Raw genomic sequence first — 26288 nt, 5'->3', positions numbered from 1 at the left:
TCTGTTGGAACTCACTGTTGTGAGTTTGTCTGGTCAAGAGGATGCTTGCATGCAGTTACATGTGAATCTCAGAGTAGAGTACAGGCTAAGGGAGCCACAATGGGAGACAGTGACATTGTTTATGACAGAGAAAAAGCCAGAGAATAGTCTCACATTGCAAGTCTAGTATTTTATGTACTCTGTATTAGAAAAGAGAAGGGTGAGAATCCATGCTGTCACGCTCCATTTTGATTACATTTCAGAGGCAGTGCATCACTCTGAGCTGCTCGTTTGTCGCGCTCTAAAGAGATGCTACATTATTGATGAGCTGACAGACACGTGTTTAAAAACTCAGAGAATCAGTTAGTGATGAACACACACACACACACAGTGACTACCATGTGGCGGTGAAGCATGGCTGGCAGTCTATTGACTACCCGTTTCTCTGTAGTGGGCCAGTGGAATTAAGTGCTGTGCCAGAGAAAGTGTAAATGCATTATGAAGTGGTCCCTGACTCTCCAAGCGGTTAATACCCCCACTGAGAGGATAACTCAGCTGACCGGGTAGCTAGCAACTCCAACTCAGGTCCCTGGGCTCTATATTCAACAGAACAGAATTGAGCCAGGCATAGAGAAGAACTTATCTTACTTTCCTGAACAACTTATAGTAAATAGAGCTATGTGAACCACTTAAACCATTGAAATGTAATATGTAACAGAGTACATCATTTTCAGTCTAGGTGTTGTAGTTGATCAGTAGTTAAGGAGAAGGAGCTGACTTGACTTTTGATCCCTTCATATGGTTTCCTCCTTTGAGTCTTCCTGTGCCTGCCGGCTCGGAGGCTCTACTTCTACACAATGAACAATGAGACGCCTACATAACCGTGGCTCTGTCACCTTGGAAACACTAATATTTGGCTATAACAGGGAGATCAGAGCTCTACGGATGGGGTCTGGACACTGACCATGTGTAGACTTAAAAGATCAGTCGTGTTCTTAGCTCATTAAATTAAATCTTCTTTTACAGTATATGTCCTGCCTTACCTCTACCATGTGTGGTAAACTCATGGTAGAGTAATAATAATACCTTGTTAAATCTCGGTTTACATTTCCTTTTCCTACCTTACCGATTGTTGAATTGTTCTAGCAGGTAATTCAGTATAATGCCTGTTTTTAACATCCATGTCTTAATTATGTCCTTTATGTATTGTTATCCTCAGATCTACTGGAGAAGTCCAGGGTTTGCAAGCAGCCGAGAGGAGAGAGAAACTTCCACATCTTCTACCAGCTTCTTTCTGGAGCCTCGGATGACACCCTGAGTGAGTTATACACACACAGTTATCGGTAATACCTTCATGACAATATTATTAACATGTCATGAAGCTTCATTATGAGTCATACCATCTCAGAAACGGTCACAAATGTTTATAAGGTATGTCATGACAGAGTTATTACACATGGCGTCAAATAAAATGTCACTGAGTTATCTAACCACAAAAATGTCTTAGTTATTCTAAAGAAACACGTGACTAATACTTAAACATGAGCCTGTGTTTAACTACAGAGAACAAAGACTATGAAACCAGTGTGGTTCATTTGTTCTCAGCTGGAGCTCAGCCACTGTTTGGCAGTCTTGATGAAGGAGAACAATATAATGGTCTTTGATTCAATGGTGGACAAACATCAAAAGACTTGATTTATCTGCACTTAATGTAACCTGTAATCCAATACAAAATACTGTGACTTCCCTTGATACCTGATACAAGCCTTTAAAGGGCCATTTGAAACTTGTGTGTGTGTGTGTGTGTGTGTGTGTGTGTGTGTGAACTGCTGCTCTAAAGTGTATAGCACTTTAGTCAATATGGACCATGCTAAAGCCATGTGTGTTTGTCTTTCTGGCACACAGTGAAGCTGAAGTTGGACAGAGATTTCAGTAAATACAACTACCTGAGTCTGGATTCAGCCAACGTCAATGGGCTGGATGATGCAGCAAGCTTCAGGACCGTCAGGGTGAGACACACGTTTTACTTGGCGTTTTACAAGTGTGCCAGCAAATTCTTTTTACCTGGTCACTTTAGTTGTTGGTTACAATTAGCTTTTTTTGTATCATCATGATTTATTCAAACAGTAATGTGCAATTGACCAAAAATCAACTAACTTACTGAAGAGGCAACAACAGCACGGGAATGCCCCTGTCTGTGTGTTTAAGGGCTCGACCTACAGGGGAGGTTTTAGAAACCCTCCGGGCCAGTCGATCATCCCCATCAGTTAATTCCCGAAGCTGTTCATTCATTATGTCGATGATCAATCACTCGCTCGACACATAATCACGTAATGTGAATGCATAATGCCATTGTGTAGGCCTATAAAAAAGTGATTTTCTTAATATTAATATATACTTTTTTTTCAAGTATTTTGGGGGAATTTTTTTCTATGTGCTATTACAACAATTCAATTTAAAATGTACAGTACCAGTCAAGTTTGTACACCTACTCATTCAAGGGTTTTTATTTATTTTTACTATTTTCTACATTGTAGAATAATAGTGACGACATCACAACAATGAAATAACACATATGGAATCATGTAGTAACAAAAAAAGTGTTAAACAAATCAAAATATATTTTATATTTGAGAGTCTTCAAAGTGCCACCCTTTGTCTTGATGACAGCTTTGCACACTCTTGGCATTCTCTCAATCAGCTTCACCTGGAATGCTTTTCCAACAGTCTTGAAGGAGTTCCCACATATGCTGAGCACTTGTTGGCTGCTTTTCCTTCACTCTGAGGTCCAACTCATCCCAAACCATCTCAATTGGGTTGAGGTCTGGTGATTGTGGAGTCCAGGTCATCTGATGTGCACTCCATCTCTCTCCTCCTTGGTCAAATAGCACTTACACAGCCTGGAGGTGTGTTGGGTCATTGTCCTGTTGAAAAACAAATGATAGTCCCACTAAGCGCAAACCAGATGGGATGGCGTATCACTGCAGAATGCTGTGGTAGCCATGCTGGTGAAGTGTGCCTTGAATTCTAAATAAATCACAGACAGTGTCACCAGCAAAGCACCATCTCCCCCATGCTTCACGGTGGGAACCACACATATGTGTAGATCATCCGTTGAAGTACTCTGTGTCTCACAAAGACATGGCGGTTGGAACCAAAAATTGCATATTTTGGACTCCTCAGACCAAAGGACAGATTTCCACTGGTCTAATGTCCATTGCTCGTGTTTCTTGGCCCAAGAAGTCTCATCTTCTTATTGGTGTCGTTTCAGTAGTGATTGCTTTGCAGCAATTCGACCATGAAGGCCTGATTCACGCAGTCTCATCTGAACAGTTGATGTTGAGATGTGTCTGTTACTTGAACTCTGAAGCATTTATTTGGGCTGCAATCTGAGGTGCAGTTAACTCTAATGAACTTTGCGACTGCATTTGAAGAAACGTTCAAAGTTTTCCATATTGACTGACCTGCATGTCTCAAAGTAATGATGGACTGTCGTTTCTCTTTGCTTATTTGAGCTGTTCTTGCCATAATATGGACTTGGAATTTTACAAAATAGGGTTTTCTTCTGTATACCACCCTTACCTTGTCACAACACAACTGATTGGCTCAAATGCATTAAGAAGGAAATAAATTCCACAAAGTAACTTTTAACAAGGCACACCTGTTAATTGAAATGCATTCCAGGTGGCTACCTAATGAAGCTGGTTGAAAGAATGCAAAGAGTGTGCAAAGCTGTCATCAAGGCAAAGGGTGGCTACTTTGAAGAATCTAAAATCTAAAATATATTTTGATTTGTTTAACTTCTATGGACGTCCCACCGTAGTCAATAGCCAGTGGAATCGCGTGGCACGAAATACAAATACCTCAGAAATGCTATAACTTCAATTTCTCAAACATATGACTATTTTACACCATTTTAAAGACAAGACTCTCGTTAATCTAACCATGTTGTCCGATTTCAAAAAGGCTTTACAGCGAAAGCAAAACATTAGATTATGTCAGGAGAGTACCCTGCCAAAAATAATCACACAGCCATTTTCAAAGCAAGCATATATGTCACAAAAACCAAAACCACAGCTAAATGCAGCACTAACCTTTGATCTTCATCAGGTGACACTCCTAGGACATTATGTTATACAATACATGCATGTTTTGTTTAATCAAGTTCATATTTATATCAAAAAACTGCTTTTACATTAGCATGTGATGTTCAGAACTAGCATACCCACCGAAAACTTCCGGTGAATTTACTCAATTACACAAAATACATAATTATTTTAAGAATTATAGATACAGAACTCCTTTATGCAATCGCTATGTCAGATTTTAAAATAGCTTTTCGGCGAAAGCACATTTTGCAATATTCTGAGTACATAGCTCGGCCATCACAGGCTAGCTAATTTGACATCCACCAAGTTTGGGGCTCACTAAACTCAGAATTACAATTAGAAAAATTGGATTACCTTTGCTGTTCTTCGTCAGAATGCACTCCCAGGACTTCTACTTCAACAACAAATGTTGTTTTGGTTCCAAATAATCCATAGTTGTATCCAAATACCTCCGTTTTGTTCGTGCGTTCCGGTCACTATCCGAAGGGTAACGTGCGAGCGCATTTCGTGACAAAGAATTTCAAATATTCCATTACCGTACTTAGAAGTTTAAAATCAATTTGAATGCTATTTTTCTTGTACAATAGCAATAATATTCCAACCGGGCAACATTGTATTCATTCAAAGGCTGAAAGAAAAAAAGTATTGTGACCGCGCATCTCAGTCTCACTGTCCCCAGGCTGACCACTCACAAACAGAGCTGCTGTACTTTGCCCAGAGACAGCAGACACCCCATTCCACTTTCTGGCGGCTTTAGAGAGCCAATGGAGGCCTTAAAGTGTCACGTTACAGCACAGATGCTGTATTTTCGATAGAGATGCAACAAAGGACAACAAATTGTCAGACAGGGCACTTCCTGTATGGAATCTTCTCAGGTTTTGGCCTGCCATATGAGTTCTGTTATACTCACAGACACCATTCAAACAGTTTTAGAAACTTTAGTGTTTTCTATCCAGATCTACTAATTATATGCATATTCTCGTTTCTGGGCAAGAGTAGTAACCAGTTTAAATCGGGTATGTTTTTTATCCGGCCTTGAAAATACTGCCCCCTAACCCCAACAGGTTAACACTTTTTTGGTTACTACATGATTCCGTATGTGTTATTTCATAGTTTTGATGTCTTCACTATTATTCTACAATGTAGAAACTAGTAAAAATAAATAAAAACCCTTGTATGAGTAGGTGTGTTAACTTTTGACTGGTACTTTAGGTCCTTAAATTACAATTAAGTGTTTGAAAAAGTTACTAAATTTGTCTAGCCAATATCTGTATAAATCTTGTGATTTTGAGTGAAAAAATGGGGGAGTGGTTTTGAACAAATCTTTCCCGGGAGGGGGCACATTCAGTATTCAATAAGGTCCGTAGGGCCACACTGAAATGTTATTTCTTTGCTGTCAAAATTTGCTCTATCCATCGATTTCTGGAATTTTCTATGCTCCCATACTGTCCAGTGATTATTAGCGAGCTGGACAGTCAAGATACTGTATGAATATATGTCCGTTATCATTTCTACACAGTTTCGATTTGTTTTTAGTGATTTGAAAAGGATTCTTCGGGATTTTGGAATGAGGCCCTTTATCTACTTCCCTAGCAGATACCCATAGATTTCCAGTCATTACGCTAACGCTAGTTACAGTAGCAACTGCGCTAGCACTAGTTAACAACTCCCTTCAAACTGCACACAGAGACATAAAATAGTGCAACATTTTTTTTTATTGCAGATATCAAAGTGCCAGGTGTTATTTTCTGTGAAATTCTCTAGAGCAAGGGTGTCAAACATACAGCGGTCCAATACGGCAACAAACTCACTACACTTTAAAGGGATACTTAGGGATTTTGGCAATTAGGCCCTTTATCTACTTCCCCAGAGTCAGATGAACTCATGGATAAAATTAAGTATTTTCTTTGCTGTTACAGTAAATTTATCTAAATCAATGTAAGAACACAAGGGCATGCTAATTTAAAAGATGGCTAGTCATTATTAGCCTGGTTCTGTATGGAATATAGGCACATTATGGGACACAGGCCAGGCCATTATCAATTATTCAAAAAATATATACAAATATTGGTGTGACCAAATTGTGCTGGTGCAACCAACTGAAAAAGTCGGTGGTAAAAGTTAGTGTAGAACCCTGCAAATAACTACTCATTAACAGATCAAGATTAGTTATTCTACACCTTTCGTTGCTCCAACTGATCCTCTCAAACATGCTGAATGTCTGATTGGCTCTCTCTCCCCCTGTGCCATCCCAGAATGCCATGCAGATTGTGGGCTTCATGGAGGCTGAGGTGCAGTCGGTTCTGGAGCTGGTGGCTGCCGTCCTCAAACTGGGGAACATTGAGTTCAAACCAGAGTCCAGAATCAACGGATTTGACGAGAGCAGGGTCAAGGACAAGAATGGTGAGACCATAGTCGGACTGGACAACCAGCAGCTTTACTGTGGGACAGAATTTCCTGTTACAGTACACATGGACACACATCTCACTTTTTTAAGTAACTTTTGTGCCCACTTGTGGATGCCTGCATTTCCCTTGCATCTTGAAAATGTAAAAATCCTGTATTGTGGCTATAGAAAATATTGTTTTGGTTATTCATTTTCTTGTCAATTGAAGGATAGATAAGATAAGCACACTATAATTTATCGGTTAGATTATCACCACTGACCAATAGTCAGTCCCTCCACCACAAGCCATGGCTTTAAGTTCTATCAACAGTAGCCTATATGTTTGTTCTTGTACTGCCCCCTACTGGTTAATGATTAATTCATATCATGACTTACTAACAACAGTATGCTATATTTTATGATTGTAAGTACAATAGGCCTATTGATAACAGCTATCCCCTATTAAGCAAACATAATATTTAGCATGTCTTAGTAACCCAGCCATGGCACAACTTTGCTTTCTTTCTTTGCAAACACAACTTTTCTACATGTCACACTAAAGTGGAACTCCACATGGTCTGTGGTGTGAATCATAAAATCCACACATCTTCTTTTTAAAATTACACCAGCTTATTAATGGCATTTCCCCTTGTGACCATTTGACAGCTGTATGGACTGTCACGGTACACAAATAAATGAGTCAACAACACCACTCTTACAGAAGACCATTTACTGAGACAATTGACATGTAAATACCTCAGGACATTAAGGCTAATGTGCTTCAGTAACTCCTCTTAAACACTACTCTGTCCGGCTGCTTTGGGAATTCCTGGCCAGGAGACACAACACTGATCCTAAAGGAGATCCTCTGAGAATAGAGAGAGTAGATTACCTCATCTCTTTATGGAAAGGGTTTAGCTAATGCCCTTATGGCTACCCACTGGAACCCTGATACTGACGTCATGTGGCATTGTTGGTAGAGCTTAACGTTTATATGGATTCCATCATCCCTGAAGGGGATAAATGTATTTTATTGATAGATTTCATCTAGTCATTGCCTATTTGTTTCTTTGCCCTAGGCCTGTATACACATCTCTATGATTGAGTGTTTGTCTGTTCTCTTAGTGAATGTGTCTTTCCTCTGCTCTATCTTCCAGACCTGAAGGAGATGTGTGAGCTGTTGGGGATTGAGCAGTCTGTGCTGGAGAGGGCTTTCAGCTACCGCACCGTGGAAGCCAAGATGGAGAAGATGTCTACCACACTCAACGTGGCCCAGGTGAGAAGAACAACACTCTGTCATCACTGTATAGCAATAGGCTTGGGCGGTATACTGTATACCGGGGTATTTGGAAATGGCCATGGGATGGTTTTTCAATACCATTGAAAATATTTCTTATGTTTTTTTTTTTTTATACATTTAAATATTTGTAGCTATTTTTTAAGTAAATACCTGCAGTCGACTTGTGCAATATGTTAGGAGATAAAGAAGATCGCCTTCTTCATTTCACCTGTCACATATCATTATGAATCTTACCGGCAGTCCCCAGTCACTTGGTGTTTGTTTACAAGCACACAGCAGCGAGAGACCGGAGCCTTGTGAGTCTCTCACTGTTGTGCAGCACGCCCCAGGTGATCTAGTTACAGTATGTGATTCACAGCTAAATGTTTGCCAGCTAGATCTTATATAACTATTAAGTTAACTGTCTAAAATGTGCTAAATGCTCTGCAGTTGTGTGTTTGGTTTGCTAATTTAGTAGCTATCTAGCTAAGTGGTTAGCTTCACTTGGTAACAGCAGAGAATCCCGTCCTGGATTAAGAGCCTTTCTGTCTAATATTTGTTTTGTGCCTGCAGCAAATTGTGAGTAGCATTTTTGAGTTACTTGTGAAACTTTGAGCTGGGATGTCTGTCCTGTGTATAGTTTAGGTCAGAGACTGTATAAAATGTTCCCAATCTGCTCGTTAGCATTTAGATGACACAAGGTCGGTATGACAATCTGGATACCGCCAAAGCCTATATAGCAACACAATACTGTATTTACATAATCAATTTAAATATGAGTGTTTATATAATATAATAATATATGCCACTTTTATCAACTTACAGTGAGTGGCAGTGCATGCATTTTAGTATGTGTATGTGATCCCTATGGGACTTGAACCCATGACCTTGACGTTGCTAGCACCATGCCCTTACCAACTGAGCCGCACAGGACAACCAAAAGATCCTGTCATCATTGTATTGCAACACACTTCCTTTCATGATAGCACTGACAGTGCAAGTCTTAGGGGATGTTTCACACTCCAGTTGTGGATGGATGAGGAAGGAGAAGATGAATTCCCTCTGACTTAGTTCTCTAGCAGCTAGCTAAGCCCCCCATCCCGTCTCCACCTATTGTACATGGAAACATATCCATAATAGAAGCCATAATAGAAGAGGGGTTGGTGACTTCTCCCCTGGAAATGCGGGAGTAGGTCACATTGTGGAGGTTAGTGAGTTCAGGCAGCAGGCACATTCATGTTTTAGATGAGAGGGATATAAGTTAGTCTCTCTCAAACCTGGAGGTCTGTGACTTCAGGCAACATCCAGTTGGAGATGAAAAGAAGAAAGTCATAGAGGCTAGTCCTCGCCCTAGTCCTCTCTCTGTGCTCTACAAACACAGCTTATGAAGGAAGGTAGAACGAAGGGATGAGCTTCATGTCTCCTGAAAAGTGATTTAAACATTGTTGGCAGATATCTGGTAGCCTGGTTCCAGATCTGTTTGTGCTGTGTTGCCAACTTCTATACTCTTTGCTTTGACAATGACCATAGGAGTTGACAAGGCTGCACAAACAGACCTGTTTCCTTGAGGAAGAGCACTACCCCCTGGTGCTGCTCTCTACAGTCAATCAGAACTTATCTTAACAAATATCTGACCAGGTAGCATAAACAGAAGGGTATAAAAAGGCCAGACGGAGACAATAAATCAAAGCACATTGGTTGTAGCTCTTAGAGGCACTATAAAACTAAGGATCACCACATTATCCATAGCACATCATCACCAGTCCAAACATCAGCTCCTAGAAGTGTTTGTTTGTCAGGGAGGTTATGCCTGGTCCTGTCACAGTTCAACTCTTCGCGCGTGTGTGTGTGTGGAAAGTATTCATACCCCTTGACTTTTTCTGTATTTTGTTATGTTACAGCCTCATTTTAAAATGGATTACATAGTTTTTTCCCCCCTCGTGAATCTACACACAATACCCCATAATGACAAAGCAAAAAACTATTTTTTTGTTAAATTATAAAAAATTCAAAACTGAAATCACTTTACATAAGTATTCAGACCCTTTACTCAGTACTTTGTTGAAGCACCTATGGCAGCAATTACAGCCTCAAGTCTTCTTTGGTATGACGCTACAAGCTTGGCACACCTGTATTTAGGGAGTATCTACCCTTCTCTGCAGATCCTCACAAGCTCTGTCAAGTTGGATAGGGAGTGTCACTATTTTCAGGTCTCTCCAGAGATGTTCAATCGGGTTCAAGTTGGGCTCTGGCTGGGCCACTCAAGGACATTCAGAGACTTGTCCCGAAGCCACTGCTGCATTGTCTTGGGTGTGTGCTTAGGGTCGTCGTCCTGTTGGAAGGTGAAGCTTCGCCCCAGTCTGAGCACTCTGGAGCAGATTTTCATCAAGGATCTCTCTCTACTTTGCTCTGTTCATCTTTGCCTTGATCCTGACTAGTCTCCCAGTCCCTGCCGCTGAAAAACCTCCCCACAGCATGATGCTGCCACCAAAATGCTTCACTATAGGGATGGTGCCAGGTTTTTTCCAGATGTGATGCTTGGCATTCAGGCCAAAGAGTTCAATCTTTATTTCATCAGGCCAGAGAATCAGCCCTGACCAAGGCCCTTCTACCCCGAATGCTCAGTTTGGCCAGCTCTAGGAAGAGTCTTGGTGGTTCCAAACCTCTTCCATTTAAGAATGATGGAGGCCACTGTGTTCTTGGGGACCTTCAATGCTGCAGAATTTGTTTTTGTACCCTTCCCCAGATCTGTGCCTCGACACAATCCTGTCTCGGAGTTATACGGACAATTCCTTTGACCTCATGGCTTGGTTTTTACTCTGATATACACTGTCAACTGTGGGACTTTGTATAGACAGGTGTGTGCCTTTCCAAATCATGTCCAATCAATTTAATTTACCACAGGTGGACTCCTATCAAGTTGTAGAAACAGCTCAAGGATGATCAATGGAAACAGGAAGCACCTGAGCTCAATTTCGAGTCTCATAGCAAAGTGTCTGAATACTTATGTAAATAAGGTATTTCTGTTTTTTATTTTTAATACATTTGCAAAAATGTCTAAACCTGTTTTCGCTTTGTCATTATGGGGTATTGTATGTAGATTGATGAGCAGAAAAACATTTAATGAATTTTAGATTAAGACTTACGTAACAAAATGTGGAAAAAGTCAAGGGGTCTGTATACTTTCTGATTGCACTCTACGTGTGTGGTTTGCATGAGGAATGACCGCCTCTCTCTACTCCAGTGTGGCTGTGTGCCAGAGAATGAGCCTTTAGTAACTATAGGGATATTATTTTGCCCACTCTAGGACACGCCTGCCTGTTCTGTTGTGGATGGTTGGAATGAGAAACATTCTACAGCTGGAATTATAGCTTGACTGATTGATGCCACTTTTACGTCCGTAAAGACTTATTTATCGGAGCTCCATGGGCCCTGTCCCAGTTGACTGGTGAATGCTACACTACTACAAGCATTTGTCAGAGAGATTTACTACAGCTATCTTTCTCTGTGTATGAGAGCACTGAAATCTATATACTGAGCCTTCATTTGTGATTTGCTAGGCCTACTATGCCCGTGATGCCCTGGCCAAAAACCTCTACAGCCGTCTGTTCAGCTGGCTGGTCACCAGGATCAATGAAAGCATCAAGGTAGGGCCTCTCTCTTTTCTCACTCATGACAGAATATCAGCCAGGTTTGTCCACTATTATTCTACAAGCCATTGACTATGAAGATATAAGCCCTTCCAAACTAGATGAAATGATTGTCATTAAGACAGGACTATAATTTTATGTGTATCTTATACTTTCTCTTTCCCTTTATTTCTTCTCTCAGGCTCAAGCAAAAACACGCCACAAGGTGATGGGCGTCCTGGACATCTATGGTTTTGAAATCTTCGAGGTAAGAGTAATTGGACACATTTAGTGAAAGGGGTCGCCTAAATGGACAGAAATATGTCCAGAAATGACCTCCCATCATCCATGAGCGGAAGCGTATTGTTTGCCTAAAACAAGGAATTTGTGTGGTTTTGTGAGATGATACATTTGACATGAACAACTAGCATCTTAACTTCCACAGTTCCTCTTTAAATTGATCTCTAAGGTGCATGTTCCTAATATTCCTGACTGTTCCCCACTCATTGTGAAGTCGTTTCATTCCTCTCTCCTGAATGTTGTTGTCTGGGCCGACAGGATGGCGTAAGTACACCTGCCGAGGGCGTGCTGAGTGCAGTGTGCATGCTGTGATCTAGCTCAGCCCTTAATCCTAGTCTTAATTCAGATCCTATCTGTAACAGGACTTCCCTTGTGTTTTTGGGGGGGATATGAAGGAGTACTGGTGTCTCTCTTAAGGGAAGGAGAGCATACAATAGTAGAGCTATTCTGAAGAGTGTATGAATTAGCCTTTTTCCAGATCTGTTAGTGCTGCCTTGCCAACTCCTATGGTCCTCATCAAGCCAAATGTTCTGTATGACAATAACCGTAATGGTTGGCAAGGCAATGCAAACAGATATGGGACCAGGTTATGTATGAACATCCTCCTTCTGTTGCCATCTGGGTCCTTCTCTTCCTGACCAGAGGTCACCAGCACGTTCTTCATGCCCAGTAGTTATGCTGTTCTAACCCTCAGTAACCTAAGCAAATGGAGTGATATTGTTACCTAACCCAAAGCTGCTGCTGTTAGCCAAGAGTCATGACTGGAAACTTAACTGGTCTTCTTAACTGATAAGAAAGGGGGATAATTTAGAGAATGTAGATATTTTAAATGGTTAATCTTTTATATTTTATGCCTGTTCACTGTCTTTGTTCGACACCTTTGAAATAAGCTACTGATAAACACTGAAGCTTTGCCCAGATTAGTTAACATGCATCCATGATAAGAAACACAGATAGGACTTTACAATCAGGCAGCTATTTGTCCAAAGACTCGTTGGGTTTGTTCAAGAGGGGTTGTAAAGCAATAAGGAGGAATGCCAGTCAAAGAAAGTTTTATGCCCTCATTGTCCTGGCTGTATGGTACTGTAACTAGCATTGCCACAAATGTATAGTCTGTTCCCACAGTAGTCTGTCTGTTTGAAAAGAGACCTATTCTTTGTTAGCATGACATAACAGTGAAGGAATGGGGATCAAGGAATTTTGGTCTTTTTTGGCATTACCCTAGTGGTATCCAACAAGGGAGCCGCAGGGGGAGAACAGGACCCGGGAGTGACCCGAAAGCTTATTGAAAGGCTGCATGTCAACATAGCAACAGGTGGTGACAGATGGGGGGCATTTCACAGTGTCAGACAGGCAAGAGAGGACAGCAGTCAGTGTATTACTGAGTTTTCCCCCCAATATGTACTGAATGTGGTGCGATGTGGTACCCTGCTGTTTGCATCTGGAATTGTAAAAATGTTGCCTATTTAGAACATGAGTCTAAATGGAGTCTTTGGGGGTTTTCTACAGGACAACAGCTTTGAACAGTTCATCATCAACTACTGCAATGAGAAACTGCAGCAGATATTCATCGAACTGACGCTACGCGAAGAGCAGGAGGAGTATATCAGAGAGGTAAACTGTCCCATGTGCCCTCGTTCACCTTACTGGGGACAACAAGGGTGTGTTCACTAGGTCATATCGTAGATTTTTAGTGTGAAACCTTTCAAAAGGGACAACAAAAATGAGTGTTTCTTATTGGGACAAATCGTGGTAGTCCCTCCCTGTTTCAGTGTGTTTTCTTCCCTTTGGTGCTTAATGAACTCAACCCAGTCGTTGCACTCTAATGGCATGCACTCAGAGGAGAGCGTTGCCCCATAAAGCCATCCATCTCTCACTGTTCACCCCCAGCCTGTCAGCCTCTTTGTGCCCCCCTGACACCTAGTCTACATTCCACACATTGACAGGCCAATTTGTAGTGTGAACCATGCTTGTCATGCAGTGTTTGGGTAGGTCTGGTTTGTGATATTATCTTTGCCAATATCAGTCGTTCACCTTTTGCCATCCCTGTTTTCTCTTTATGTCTCTGTCTTGCTCTTTCACTCTGTCCTATTTTGTCTTTTACTTTCCTCTTTGCCTCTGTACCCCATTCCGCTCTTCCTAAATGTCCTATTGTCCATCTCTATCTTTCTAGTCCCCTCTTTCCATCCCCATTCCTTGACCTCACCCTTCTCTCCTGCTCTTTTCACCATACTTTCCTTCTCTCTTGCCCTTTTCTACTTTCTTTCTTTCCTTCCCGCCTCTGTGGGCTTTAGGGACATAATTGATCCTTCACTCCAGCAGGGGTAAACACACTTCTCCCCCTGGGGCTCAGGCCGCTGTTTGCTTTCAGAGCTCTGAGTATGTGAGTGCTGCTCCCTTGACCTCCCTTCCATTATATTCCACTGCCTGGCCTCCCTCCAGACCAGTGCATGGGAAAATACTACACTGTGGGAGACAGGGGGCAAGACAGTGGGGACCACTGACCAATCAGGATACCGAGTCCACATCCCCAAATGGCTAACCCAGCCCGCCCCTTTCCTCTCCCCCAAACCTGGACTCCCTGTTTGTCTGTCACACAGACTAAGTCAGCCAGAACCACCAGTTTCCAGCCCCAACATGACATAAAGCTCCAAAGCCTAATCCAAGGCCTATGGTTCGGCACCATTTGTAGTGTTGTTCAACCAGGCAGTTTCAAGCATGTCTTGAGTCTTGTGCTCTTATTGAATTGTATATGCATTGAATAGAACATATATTATAAGGACTGTTACTGTATAAGGCCTAACCAAGCTGCAGCTGTGTCAGCCCATGAAACAGAAGATCTATAGAAAAGGTCAATTGTCTAACTCTGACTGAATAGCTTTGGTCAGTCAGGCCAGACAGACGATCAGACAGATAGCGAACTGCTTAAACAGTTCTCATTCCTTAATCTCTTGACTTCATGGCCCATTGGTTAGTTGTCTGTCTGAGATTATAGAAGGTCAGTGGCTTTCTCTTAAACCACTCAGGTCTGTATAAGTAAGTCTAGATGAGGTCAGGATTACGCTACAGGACAACGCTTTCTTGGCAGAAGTAAGTGAAAGTTTGTGGGAAAAAGTGAATAGTTAACCCTCTTTAACCTCTTGACATCTGTTCTTGTTTGTGACAGGACATTGAATGGACCAACATAGAGTATTTCAACAACGCCGTTATCTGTGACCTCATCGAGAATGTAAGTAGGTCTCCCTTAATGTCATCTGATTCTTGTAAAGCAAAGAAAAATACTGATTTCCCTTGTCTTATTGCTATTGACAGGACATGACCACCCTAAAGATGGGATAACTTTGTGCTGTTTCACAATTAGAATATGTACATTACTGTATCTTGAATTTAGAATGTCTTATGAAGAACCTCTCTAAGAAACCTCTCCTCCGCCTCTGTCTAGAAACAGAATGGTATCTTGACCATGCTGGATAGACCGTTGTTAAAAATAATTGTAAAATCCTTAGTTAAGAATTACCTGTTTTAATGTCTGAAGAAAGAATTCCCTCTCTCTTTATTCTAGAACCAGAATGGAATCTTGGCCATGTTAGATGAGGAGTGCCTGCGGCCAGGCACAGTGACTGACGACACCTTCCTAGACAAGCTGAACACCATCTGTGCTGAGCACCAGCACTTCGAGAGCCGCCTCAGCAAGAACTCCAAGTTCCTGACAGACCACAGTCTGCCACACAGCTGCTTCCGCATCCAACACTATGCTGGGAAGGTACGGAGGAGGAATTCACACACCTTGCACATCATCAAATACTTGATTGAGCTTGCCTGGCGCAGTGCAACCAATTGAATAGAAAGTGCAAAGCTCACACAACTGGCACTCAAAGTATTTGAAAGAAAACCAATACTATTTAAACCCAAGTCTGCAACATCTTCAAAAATGATGGGAATGGGACAACATGGTATACATGTCATCACTGGCCAGGTGTTGAGACAGGATAAATACTGATTATAGTCACCGTAGCAGAGCAGAGCGTGCAGATTTGGGTTAAGAGCATTACCTGGAGGGCGTCACATGCAGTGAAAAAAATGTCAGTATTGCATGGGATTTCCTTGACACATGATGGGATCAGAATAGCCCAGAATATCTTCAGCTTTAAAGATTCTCTGGGTAAATAGATTTATAATCCCCGTTTGGTCAACATGCACCACGGACAGTGATGCATTTTTATGAATCAATCCACAGCAAACATTTCCTCAGGGTGAGTTTAGGGTTGACAATAATACACTAGTACTACAACTACTACTACAAAAACATGACGTACATGGGCACACACTTTTACTGGATTCAGAAAAATGACAAAAGAAGTTGTCAGTTAACAGAAGTACATTTTTATAATTAAGGGACGACAACAGCTATGTTTTGTGTTTTGTATCTGACTGTGAGAATCTGTTCATGTGTCGTCTTTTGTGTAGGTGCTGTACCGTGTGGAGGGCTTTGTAGACAAGAACAATGACCTGCTGTACAGAGACCTGTCCCAGGCCATGTACAAGGCCACCCACAGCCTGATGAGACAGCTGTTTCCTGAGGGAAACCCTGCTAAGGTCAACCTGAAGAGACCCCCCACTGCAGGCTTCCAGTTCAAGGCCTCTGTAGGGGTACTCATGAAGAACCTGCAGACCAAAAACCCCAACTATATCAGGTAAGCTACCATTCACTCTGAGGATCATGTATTCTAAAGGATCAGTATTTCACCCCTTTTTCTCCCCAATTTGTGTTGTATCCAATTGGTAGTTATGATCTTGTCCCATCGCTGTAACTCTCTTACGAACTCGGGAGAGGCGACGGTCAAGAGCCGTGCGTCCTCCCAAACACGACCCCGCCAAGACGCACTGCTTCTTTGACACAATGCCCGCTTAACCCAGAAGCCAATGTGTCGGAGGAAACACCATACACCTGGCGGTCGTGTCAGCGTGCATGCGCCCGGCCCGTCACAGGAGTCGCTAGAGCGCATTGGGACAAGGACGTCCCGGCCGGCCAAACCCTCTCCTAACCCGAACAACGCTGGGCCAATTGTGCACCGCCTTGTGTCTCCCGGCTGCAATGCAGCCCGGGATCGAACCAGGATCTGTAGTGACATACAGTTGAAATCGGAAGTTTACATACACCTTAGCCAAATATATTTAAACTCAGTTTTTCACAATTCCAGACATTTAATCCTAGTAAAAATTCCCTAGTCTTAGGTCACATAGGATCACCACTTTATTTTAAGAATTTGAAATGTCAGAATAATAGTAGAGAATTATTTATTTCCGCTTTTATTTCTTTCATCATATTCCCAGTGGGTCAGAAGTTTACATACACTCAATTAGTATTTGGTAGCATTGCCTTTAAATTTCTTAACTTGGGTCAAACGTTTCGGGTAGCCTTCCACAAGCTTCCCACAATAAGTTTGGTGAATTTTGACCCATTCCTCCAGACAGAGCTGGTGTAACTGAGTCAGGTTTGTAGGCCTTCTTGCTCGCACACATTTTTTTCAGTTCTGCCCACAAATTTTCTATAGGATTGAGGTAAGGGCTTTGTGATGGCCACTTGACTTTGTTGTCCTTAAGCCATTTTGCCACAACTTTGGAAGTATGCTTGAGGTCATTGTCCATTTGGAAGACACATTTGCGACCAAGCTTTAACTTCCTGACTGATGTCTTGAGATGTTTCAATATATCCACATCATTTTCCTCCCTCATGATGCCATCTATTTTGTGAAGTGCACAAGTCCCTCCTGCAGCAAAGCACCCCCACAACATGATGCTGCCACCCCCGTGCTTCACGTTTGGGATGGTGGTCTTCGGCTTGCAAGCCTCCCCCTTTTTCCTTCAAACATAACAATGGTCATTATGGCCAAAGAGTTCTATTTTTGTTTCATCAGACTAAAGGACATTTCTCCAAAAAGTACGATCTTTGTCCCCATCTGCAAACCGTAGTCTGGCTTTTTTATTGCGGTTTTGGAGCAGTGGCTTCTTCCTTGCTGAGCGGCCTTTCAGGTTATGTCGATATAGGATTCGTGTACTTTGGATATAGATAATTTTGTACCTGTTTCCTCCAGCATCTTCACAAGGTCCTTTACTGTTGTTCTGGGATTGATTTGCACTTTTTTGCACCAAAGTACGTTAATCTCTAGAACGCGTCTCCTTCCTGAGTGGTATGACGTCTGTGTGGTCCCATGGTGTTTATACTTGCGTACTATTGTTTGTACAGATGAACGTGGTACCTTCAGGCGTTTGGAAATTGCTCCCAAGGATAAACCAAACTTGTGGAGGTCTACTATTTTTTTCTGAGGTCTTGGCTGATTTCTTTTGATTTTCCCATGATGTCAAGCAAAGAGGCACTGCGTTTGAAGGTAAACCTTGAAATACATCCACAGGTACACCTCCAATTGACTCAAATGATGTCAATTAGCCTATCAGAAGCTTCAAAAGCCATGATGTCATTTTCTGGAATTTTCCAAGCTGTTTAAAGGCACAGTCAGTTTAGTGTATGTTAACTTCTGACCCACTGGAATTGTGATACAGTGAGTTATAAGTGAAATAATCTGTCTGTAATTAATTGTTGGAAAAATGACTTGTCATGCACAAAGTAGATGTCCTAACCGACTTGCCAAAACTATAGTTTGGTAACCAGAAATTTGTGGAGTGGTGGAAAAACAAGTTTTAATGACTCCAACCTAATTGTATGTAAACTTCCGACTTCAACTATAGCTAGCACTGCAATGCCGTGCCTAGACCGCTGCGCCACTCGGGAGGTCTTGAGTTGTCTCAACTCTAATCCACTGATTACCTTTGTGACCATGCATGTCCATGCCATAGTGTCTGTCTTTTTTCCTCAGGTGCATCAAGCCCAACGATAAGAAGGTAGCCCACATCTTCACCGACTCGCTGGTGTGTCACCAGGTGCGTTACCTGGGCCTGATGGAGAATGTGCGCGTGAGGAGGGCTGGCTACGCCTTCCGCCAGCCCTACGAGTCCTGTCTGGAGCGATACAAGATGCTCTGCAAGAAGACCTGGCCCCAGTGGAGAGGACCCACCAGGTAGTACCTCTGCTCTGCCTGAACAGAAATGTTGTATTTATTATCTACCTGTTCAGAATATTGTATTTACCATATGATAAACCTAGAGTAAATACACTGCTCAAAAAAAATAAAGGGAACACTTAAACAACACAATGTAACTCCAAGTCAATCACACTTCTGTGAAATCAAACTGTCCACTTAGGAAGCAACACTGATTGACAATACATTTCACATGCTGTTGTGCAAATGGAATAGACAACAGGTGGAAAGTATAGGCAATAAGCAAGACACCCCCAATAAAGGAGTGGTTCTGCAGGTGGAGACCACAGACCACTTCTCAGTTCCTATGCTTCCTGGCTGATGTTTTGGTCACTTTTGAATGCTGCCGGTGCTTTCACTCTAGTGGTAGCATGAGACGGAGTCTACAACCCACACAAGTGGCTCAGGTAGTGCAGCTCATCCAGGATGGCACATCAATGCAAGCTGTGGCAAGAAGGTCTGCTGTGTCTGTCAGCGTAGTTTCCAGAGCATGGAGGCGCTACCAGGAGACAGGCCAGTACATCAGGAGAAGTGGAGGAGGCCGTAGGAGGGCAACAACCCAGCAGCAGGACCGCTACCTCCGCCTTTGTGCAAGGAGGAGCACTGCCAGAGCCCTGCAAAATGACCTCCAGCAGGCCACAAATGTGCATGTGTCTGCTCAAACGGTCAGAAACAGACTCCATGAGGGTGGTATGAGGGCCCGACGTCCACAGGTGGGGGTTGTGCTTACAGCCCAACACCGTGCAGAACGTTTGGCATTTGCCAGAGAACACCAAGATTGGCAAATTCGCCACTGGCGCCCTGTGCTCTTCACAGATGAAAGCAGGTTCACACTGAGCACGTGACAGACGTGACAGAGTCTGGAGACACCGTGGAGAACGTTCTGCTGCCTGCAACATCCTCCAGCATGACCGGTTTGGCGGTGGGTCAGTCATGGTGTGGGGTGGCATTTCTTTGGGGGGCCACACAGCCCTCCATGTGCTCGCCAGAGGTAGCCTGACTGCCATTAGGTACCGAGATGAGATCCTCAGACCCCTTGTGAGACCATATGCTGGTGCAGTTGGCCCTGGGTTCCTCCTAATGCAAGACAATGCTAGACCTCATGTGGCTGGAGTGTGTCAGCAGTTCCTGCAAGAGGAAGGCATTGATGCTATGGACTGGCCCGCCTGTTCCCCAGACCTGAATCCAATTGAGCACATCTGGGACATCATGTCTCGCTCCATCCACCAACGCCACGTTACACCACAGACTGTCCAGGAGTTGGCGGATGCTTTAGTCCAGGTCTGGGAGGAGATCCCTCAGGAGGCCATCCGCCACCTCATCAGGAGCATGCCCAGGCGTTGTAGGGAGGTCATACAGGCACGTGGAGGCCACACCCACTACTGAGCCTCATTTTGACTTGTTTTAAGGACATTACATCAAAGTTGGATCAGCCTGTACTGTGGTTTTCCACTTTAATTTTGAGTGTGACTCCAAATCCAGACCTCCATGGGTTGATAAATGGGATTTCCATTGATTATTTTTGTGGTTTTGTTGTCAGCACATTCAACTATGTAAAGAAAAAAGTATTTAATAAGATTATTTATTTCATTCAGATCTAGGATGTGTTGTTTAAGTGTTCCCTTTATTTTTTTGAGCAGTATATATTTACCTCACCTTTCCTCATTCAAATCAAGGAAATAACACCCTTTTTTAATCAGTAGTTGTCACAAAGTGATATTACAATTTCCTCTCCCATGTTCAGCAGAATGCTGTGAAATAACAGTGTACAGTACTAACAACAGGATAATGTAGTAACAGCAGTAGTCATCCATAGATGATTTGCCCACACATATCCCACCATGATGCGCCTACGTCAACAAGCCGTGTTGGGGTGGCTAGATCTTGTAGTGATCTGCTTGCTCTGGGAGACAAACAGTCAAACCAGGGTTCCTTTACGCTGCCCTGGGCATTTTGAGGCTGTTGGTCCATAGCACTGATGCAGTCATGTTACATTCACTGACAAGTGAGATGGCGCTGCAGTGGATAGCAGATGTTTTACGGGCTCCTGACCAATTCTACTATTTTGTGTGCTTTCTTACAGTTATCTTAACTTTTTGTACATAATGTCTCAGCCATCATTTCCTATCACCGAAAATAGTTTCTGGACATCAGAACAGCGATCACTAACCTCAATTTGGCTGGCAATTTCTACTTTAACAAGTCGGCAGCTCTGCACTTTCTGTTTACTCCAGACCAGGCCTTAATCCCCGGGACTTCAAAGAGGAAGCGACGGCTCAAGAGAGGCAGACAGGACTACGTTGGCTAGCAAATAAACCTCCTCTACCCTCTGTTCTCTAGTGACTGTACATTCGCCAATAGAACGAACTGGACGAGCTCTAAGCTAAAGGCTAGAGCACTAAGCTAAAGGCTAGAGCTGCCGCTTTCAAGGAGAGGGACACTAATCCGTACACTTATAAGAAATCCCACTACGACCTCCAAGCCATCCAACAGGCAATGCATCAATACAGGACTAAGATCAAATCCAACTACACCGGCTCTGATGCTCGTCGGATTTGGCAGGGTTTACAAACTATCACGGATTGCAAAGGGAAACCCAGCCACGAGCTGCCCAGTGATGCAAGTAGGGCTGTTGCGCTGACCTTATTACTGCCACACCGCTAGTCATGAGTCATGACCGCAGTCAAATTCCACGTGACCGTTGAGTCACACTAATCTCCTTTTGTGCATGCTGGACACACGTTGGTAGTACCAAACTCACTAACGAGTGCCTAGTGGCCTGGTACTCAGGGCTCTCTTGTCCCTCTAACCACTCTGATATCAATGCAAATGCAATCGAAAATCATATCAAACACTTATCATGAAAAGAGTGTCATGCTTTTAAAACTAACCATTAAGGTACATTTTTTGACCTCACTGTGATGATCAATTTGAAGAAAAGTTTATCAACCGGTTGAAACTGAGTGGAAAACATGGTCATTGTGGATTTTGTTCCAAAGCCAAACAATGAAATGGACAGCACTTTCTAAGGTGATGATTAACTCAAAGCATATAAGACATTGCATGTAGAACACCCATATGTATATTACAGCTTATGCATAGGCCCATATATGAACCCAAGCCCCCACCAAAATAAAACGGAATTAAAATAATGATTGTGCCGTTATACAATACATAGCCTAATAGCCTACTGAATATTACGCATGGCAGAAAAACATACAAATAAATAAACTGCTTTAAGATGTCTTTGGTATATAATTGGTCTAGCCTATACTGCCAAATTAAACACATTTGAGTAATTGCCTTTGAGTGTGGACTGTATTATTATGCACACTGGATAGACTGGTTACCTTATGCTATACTGCAGACTTTCTATCTGCAAGTCTGGGAGAGAACATATAGGCCTAGGCGATGCTGTTGGTTCAATGATTGAATTTGTATTTGATTTTGAATAGCCTAGTAATAGGGATTTTTATTTTTTTATTTTCATAATTAATAGGCTGACACATTACCTTTTTAGATATAGAATATCTTAACATTTTGCGTTTCCATCTCTCTCTCCTTCATTCCTTTCTTGAGTGTGTTTCTTTGTGAAACATGTTACTATCGATGTTCCCAAACAGATTTGATTTGGTTTCTCAAATGAAGCACTGGTTAGCTGCAGGAACATGGTTGGAGAGCCCATGGCATATAGTCTTTGGGCAGAACAGAGCGCAAGCTTTTCTGCTTCTTTTTCAAATAGTAAATAGCCTATAGTCGCATCATGCAGCCCATATATATTTTGATTTCTAAGACATTGTAAAGTTTATCATTCACAATTGAATTAGTCAAATAACTCTAAATCTAGTGTATAGGACCGGTTTTAAATTATCACTTTTACGCTCAATATAGGCACTTCATATGTGCACTCGCTCTGGAATGGGAAAAATATCCTTTATTTTTTTCAAATAAGTTCAATTATAGTATTCTTACTATGAAATCATATAATATAAAATAATGGTATGGGACTTAGTTGTTTGTCCTTTGTAAGTTGCAGCGTACTGCGACGCAGCTTGCATGGTGCCGCAGAATTCAATGGCACATTATTTAAGTGTGAACCACTGGTACCATTTAATGCTAGTTAGTGCTAGTTTGCCTACCAGAGGGCATCTTTGAGAAGCATTTCATAGCCTTCAATAGTGGCTGTATTAGAGAATTTAATACCTTTTTTGTAAGTACATAGTATATGAGACTGATTTTAAGACATTTTGCTTAATTAAGTTCATTAATATTATGGTGTTTCTAATCCAAGAAAAAAGATAAACCCTCTTGGTTTCCGTTAGGATGGAACAGAAAATATGGCGCTGTACAACGTGACAGTCGGGAGTAGACGGAGAGGAAGGAGTAAGCTGTCCTTGTGAATAAGAAATTGTTCTTAACTGACTTGCCTAGTTAAATAAAGGTTACACTAACAGCATAACATTTCTACAACCTAATTTTCTAATTCTAGTCTAACCAATACCCAAATGGAGATTCAGTGAAAATAAAAATCTTGTTGAATTATCAAGACCAGTCCCCGTGCTTGTCTCAGAGCAACGCGAAACTGTGCTAAAATAGTTGTAGGCTATTGCTTCAAATCCTATTGCTTCTAACTTCAATATGCTCTTTATATAAATAAGACCTACACCACTTTTAACAGCACATTACTCAGCACTAGTGAGACTGTTGTCTACGGTAGACCTACAGTATATCGAAAAATATGACGTGACTCTCCTCCAATAATTACATATAGAGGATTGGAGTGATATTTCTGTAATTCAGTGATCTTTATTCCCATAGTAATTCATTATGGATCCATAACTAAATAAACCTCTGCATTTTGAAATAGTATTTTTATCATTATTTTATTAACGAAGCATAAAGATGCCATTATTAGTTACATTGTTTTAGTTTGAACGTGCAGACTGGCACTAAGAACAGAACAGCGGGAACGTTTCTCTAGTCAGCTTCATTATTAGTGCAAAGCCCCTTAAAGTGTTGCCGGGGTGGGCAACAAATTATCTAATACAGCCACTTACAAAAAAGGTATCAAATTCTCTAATACAGCCACTATTGATGTCTATATTAATGAACTTAATTAAGCAAAATGTCTTAAAATCAGTCTCATATACTATGTACTTACAAAAAAGGTATTAAATTCTCTAATACAGCCACTATTGAAGGCTATGAAATGCTTCTCAAAGATGCCCTCTGGTGGTCAAACTAGCACTAACTAGCATTAAATGGTACCAGTGGTTCACACTTAAATAATGTGCCATTGAATTCTGCGGCACCATGCAAGCTGCGTGGTTCACCCCCCCTTCCTCCTCCTCCCTTCCCCATGGGCTAGGTTGGTCTTCTGTGCGTGGCTCTGCGGCCCATCCAATGCCCCCTGCCCTCGTGCCTTGAACCTCGCGCGCTTTCAGTGGATACAGCTGGAGAACTGCAAGGCAATCCCATTGTGCGCCACTCGGGAGCGATGACCAATATGACCAATATATATTGTCCTGCTAATAACAGGGTTAATAATATATCTCTGAGAATATCCAACAGGCTTTTATATAATTCTAAATTAATAATAATAATAATCTCCTTGTTTAAAAAAAATAACAATATTTTGGAGATTTCGTTTTCAAATAACATAAAATGAGCGAGGAAAAAGGCCGTTCTTGAACATGGGATGAGACATTGTTACTCATTTGTAAATAAAGCCAGTTATTTAGAATTATTTCTGTTTTTAGATGGAGAGAAACCCCATAAAACTACAGTCATCTCATAGGTCTCCCAGTCGAGGCCGGCACGGTTATTGAACCAGCATCTGTAGCAACACAGCTTGCACTGCTATTCAGTGTGTTAGACCGTTGCGCCACTCAGGCGCTGTACAACGTGACCGGTCGGGAGTGATCTACAGTACTACAGTAAGAGCAAAATAATCCTAACCAATTATCAGTTTCTATTTAGGTTTATGTCACCCATTCATTCATTATCAGTTAGAGATACAGTAGGACCCAAAAGCGTAATCAGTGCTCTAACTCCCCCTTGCACTGGTCTAGAGCAATGAAGTGGTGACGCAGGGTATCGTACTAAACTACAAATGACCGTTAAGTCCCGCAGCATTATCGCACAACTTTTAGTGGAACAACCACTAGGCCTACTCGTATTCGGTTCTTCTGAAATACTTATCATAATGTTTCTTTAGACCTGCCTAAAATAAATAATAGATTTATTGTGATGGTGTAGATTAAATGGATTTTCTAGACTTTTTTAAATGTAGATGCTCTAAAGGATAGCATCAGTGGCTTGTATTCATGGAGGCCTGGAGATGCTACAAATATTTATGTCAATTAAATGTAAATTACTGTGAGAGCAGCAGTCATTTGCATGACAATAACTAGCTGACAAAATGTCATGACCGCCACAGCCCTAGATGTGAGCCTACCAGACGAGCTGAATGCCTTCTATGCTCACTTCAAGACAAGCAACACTCAACCATGCATGACTGTGATGACGCTCTCCGTAGCCGATGTGAGTAAGACCTTTTAAAAAGGTTAACATTCACAGGCCCGCGGGGCCAGACACATTACCAGGATGTGTACTCGGAGCATGCGCTGACGACCTGGCAAGTGTCTTCAATTACATTTTCAACCGCTCCCTGACCCAGTCTGTAATACCTACATGTTTCAAGCAGACCACCATAGTCCATGCCCAAGAACGCCAAGGTAACATGTCTAAATTACTATTGTCCTGTAGACCTCATCTGTAGCCATGAAATACTTTGAAAGACAAGCCATGGCTCACATCAACACCATCATCCCAGACGCATACCGCCCCAACAGACCCAACACTGTCCTCCCACCTGGACAAGAGGAAACCTATGTGAGAATGCTTTTCATTGACTACAGCTCAGTGTTCAACACCATAGTGCCCTCCAAGCTCATCACTAAGCTCAGGACCCTGGGACTGAACACCACCTTCTGCAACTGGATCCTGGACTTCCTGACGGACCTTCCCCAGGTGGTGAGTGTAGGCAACAACACATCTGCCACGCTGACCCTCAACACGAGGACCCCTCAGGGATGCGTGCTTAGTCCCCTCCTGTACTCCCTGTTCAACCATGACTGTGTGGCTGTGCACAACTTCAACACCATCATTAAGTTTGCTGACGACACAACGGTGGTAGGCCTGATCACAGACGAAGATGAGACAACCTATAGGGAGGAGGTCAGTGACCTGGCAGTGTGGTGCCAGGACAACAACCTCTCCCTCAACATCAGCAAGACAAAGGAGCTGATCGTGAACTACAGCAAACAAAGGGCCAAGCACGCCTTCATCCACATCGACGAGGCAGTAGTGGAACAGGTCGAGAGCTTAAAGTTCTTCGGTGTCCACATCACTAAGGAATGAACATGATCCACACAGCAACACAGTCGTTAAGAATGCACGACAATGCCTCTTCCTCCTCAGGAGGCTGAAAAGGTTTGGCATGGGCCC

The 26288-nt window shown here is 42.3% G+C and overlaps 1 protein-coding gene across 10 annotated transcripts in view; it reads left to right on the top strand.

The window, feature by feature from the left end:
- Positions 1–26288, top strand: part of LOC106586439 (unconventional myosin-Ib) — a 142682-nt gene that overhangs the window by 98344 nt on the left and 18050 nt on the right. For 6 of the 10 annotated variants that reach the window (XM_045707714.1, XM_045707711.1, XM_045707710.1 and 3 more), the window contains 12 exons: positions 1199–1297; positions 1885–1988; positions 6344–6491; positions 7632–7750; positions 11314–11400; positions 11585–11650; positions 11941–11946; positions 13192–13296; positions 14849–14911; positions 15245–15445; positions 16150–16376; positions 18558–18758. In XM_045707714.1, coding sequence (XP_045563670.1) covers positions 1199–1297; positions 1885–1988; positions 6344–6491; positions 7632–7750; positions 11314–11400; positions 11585–11650; positions 11941–11946; positions 13192–13296; positions 14849–14911; positions 15245–15445; positions 16150–16376; positions 18558–18758 — 1426 coding nt within the window. The remainder of the gene's footprint in view (positions 1–1198; positions 1298–1884; positions 1989–6343; positions 6492–7631; positions 7751–11313; positions 11401–11584; positions 11651–11940; positions 11947–13191; positions 13297–14848; positions 14912–15244; positions 15446–16149; positions 16377–18557; positions 18759–26288) is intronic. The other 4 variants (XM_045707713.1, XM_045707708.1, XM_045707716.1 and 1 more) reach the window with 1 other exon arrangement.

The sequence above is a fragment of the Salmo salar genome, chromosome ssa25, assembly GCF_905237065.1.
Source record: "Salmo salar chromosome ssa25, Ssal_v3.1, whole genome shotgun sequence".
NCBI lineage: Eukaryota > Metazoa > Chordata > Actinopteri > Salmoniformes > Salmonidae > Salmo > Salmo salar.
The sequence above is the reverse complement of the archived record's forward strand: the minus strand, read 5'-3'. Positions and strand labels throughout refer to the sequence as shown.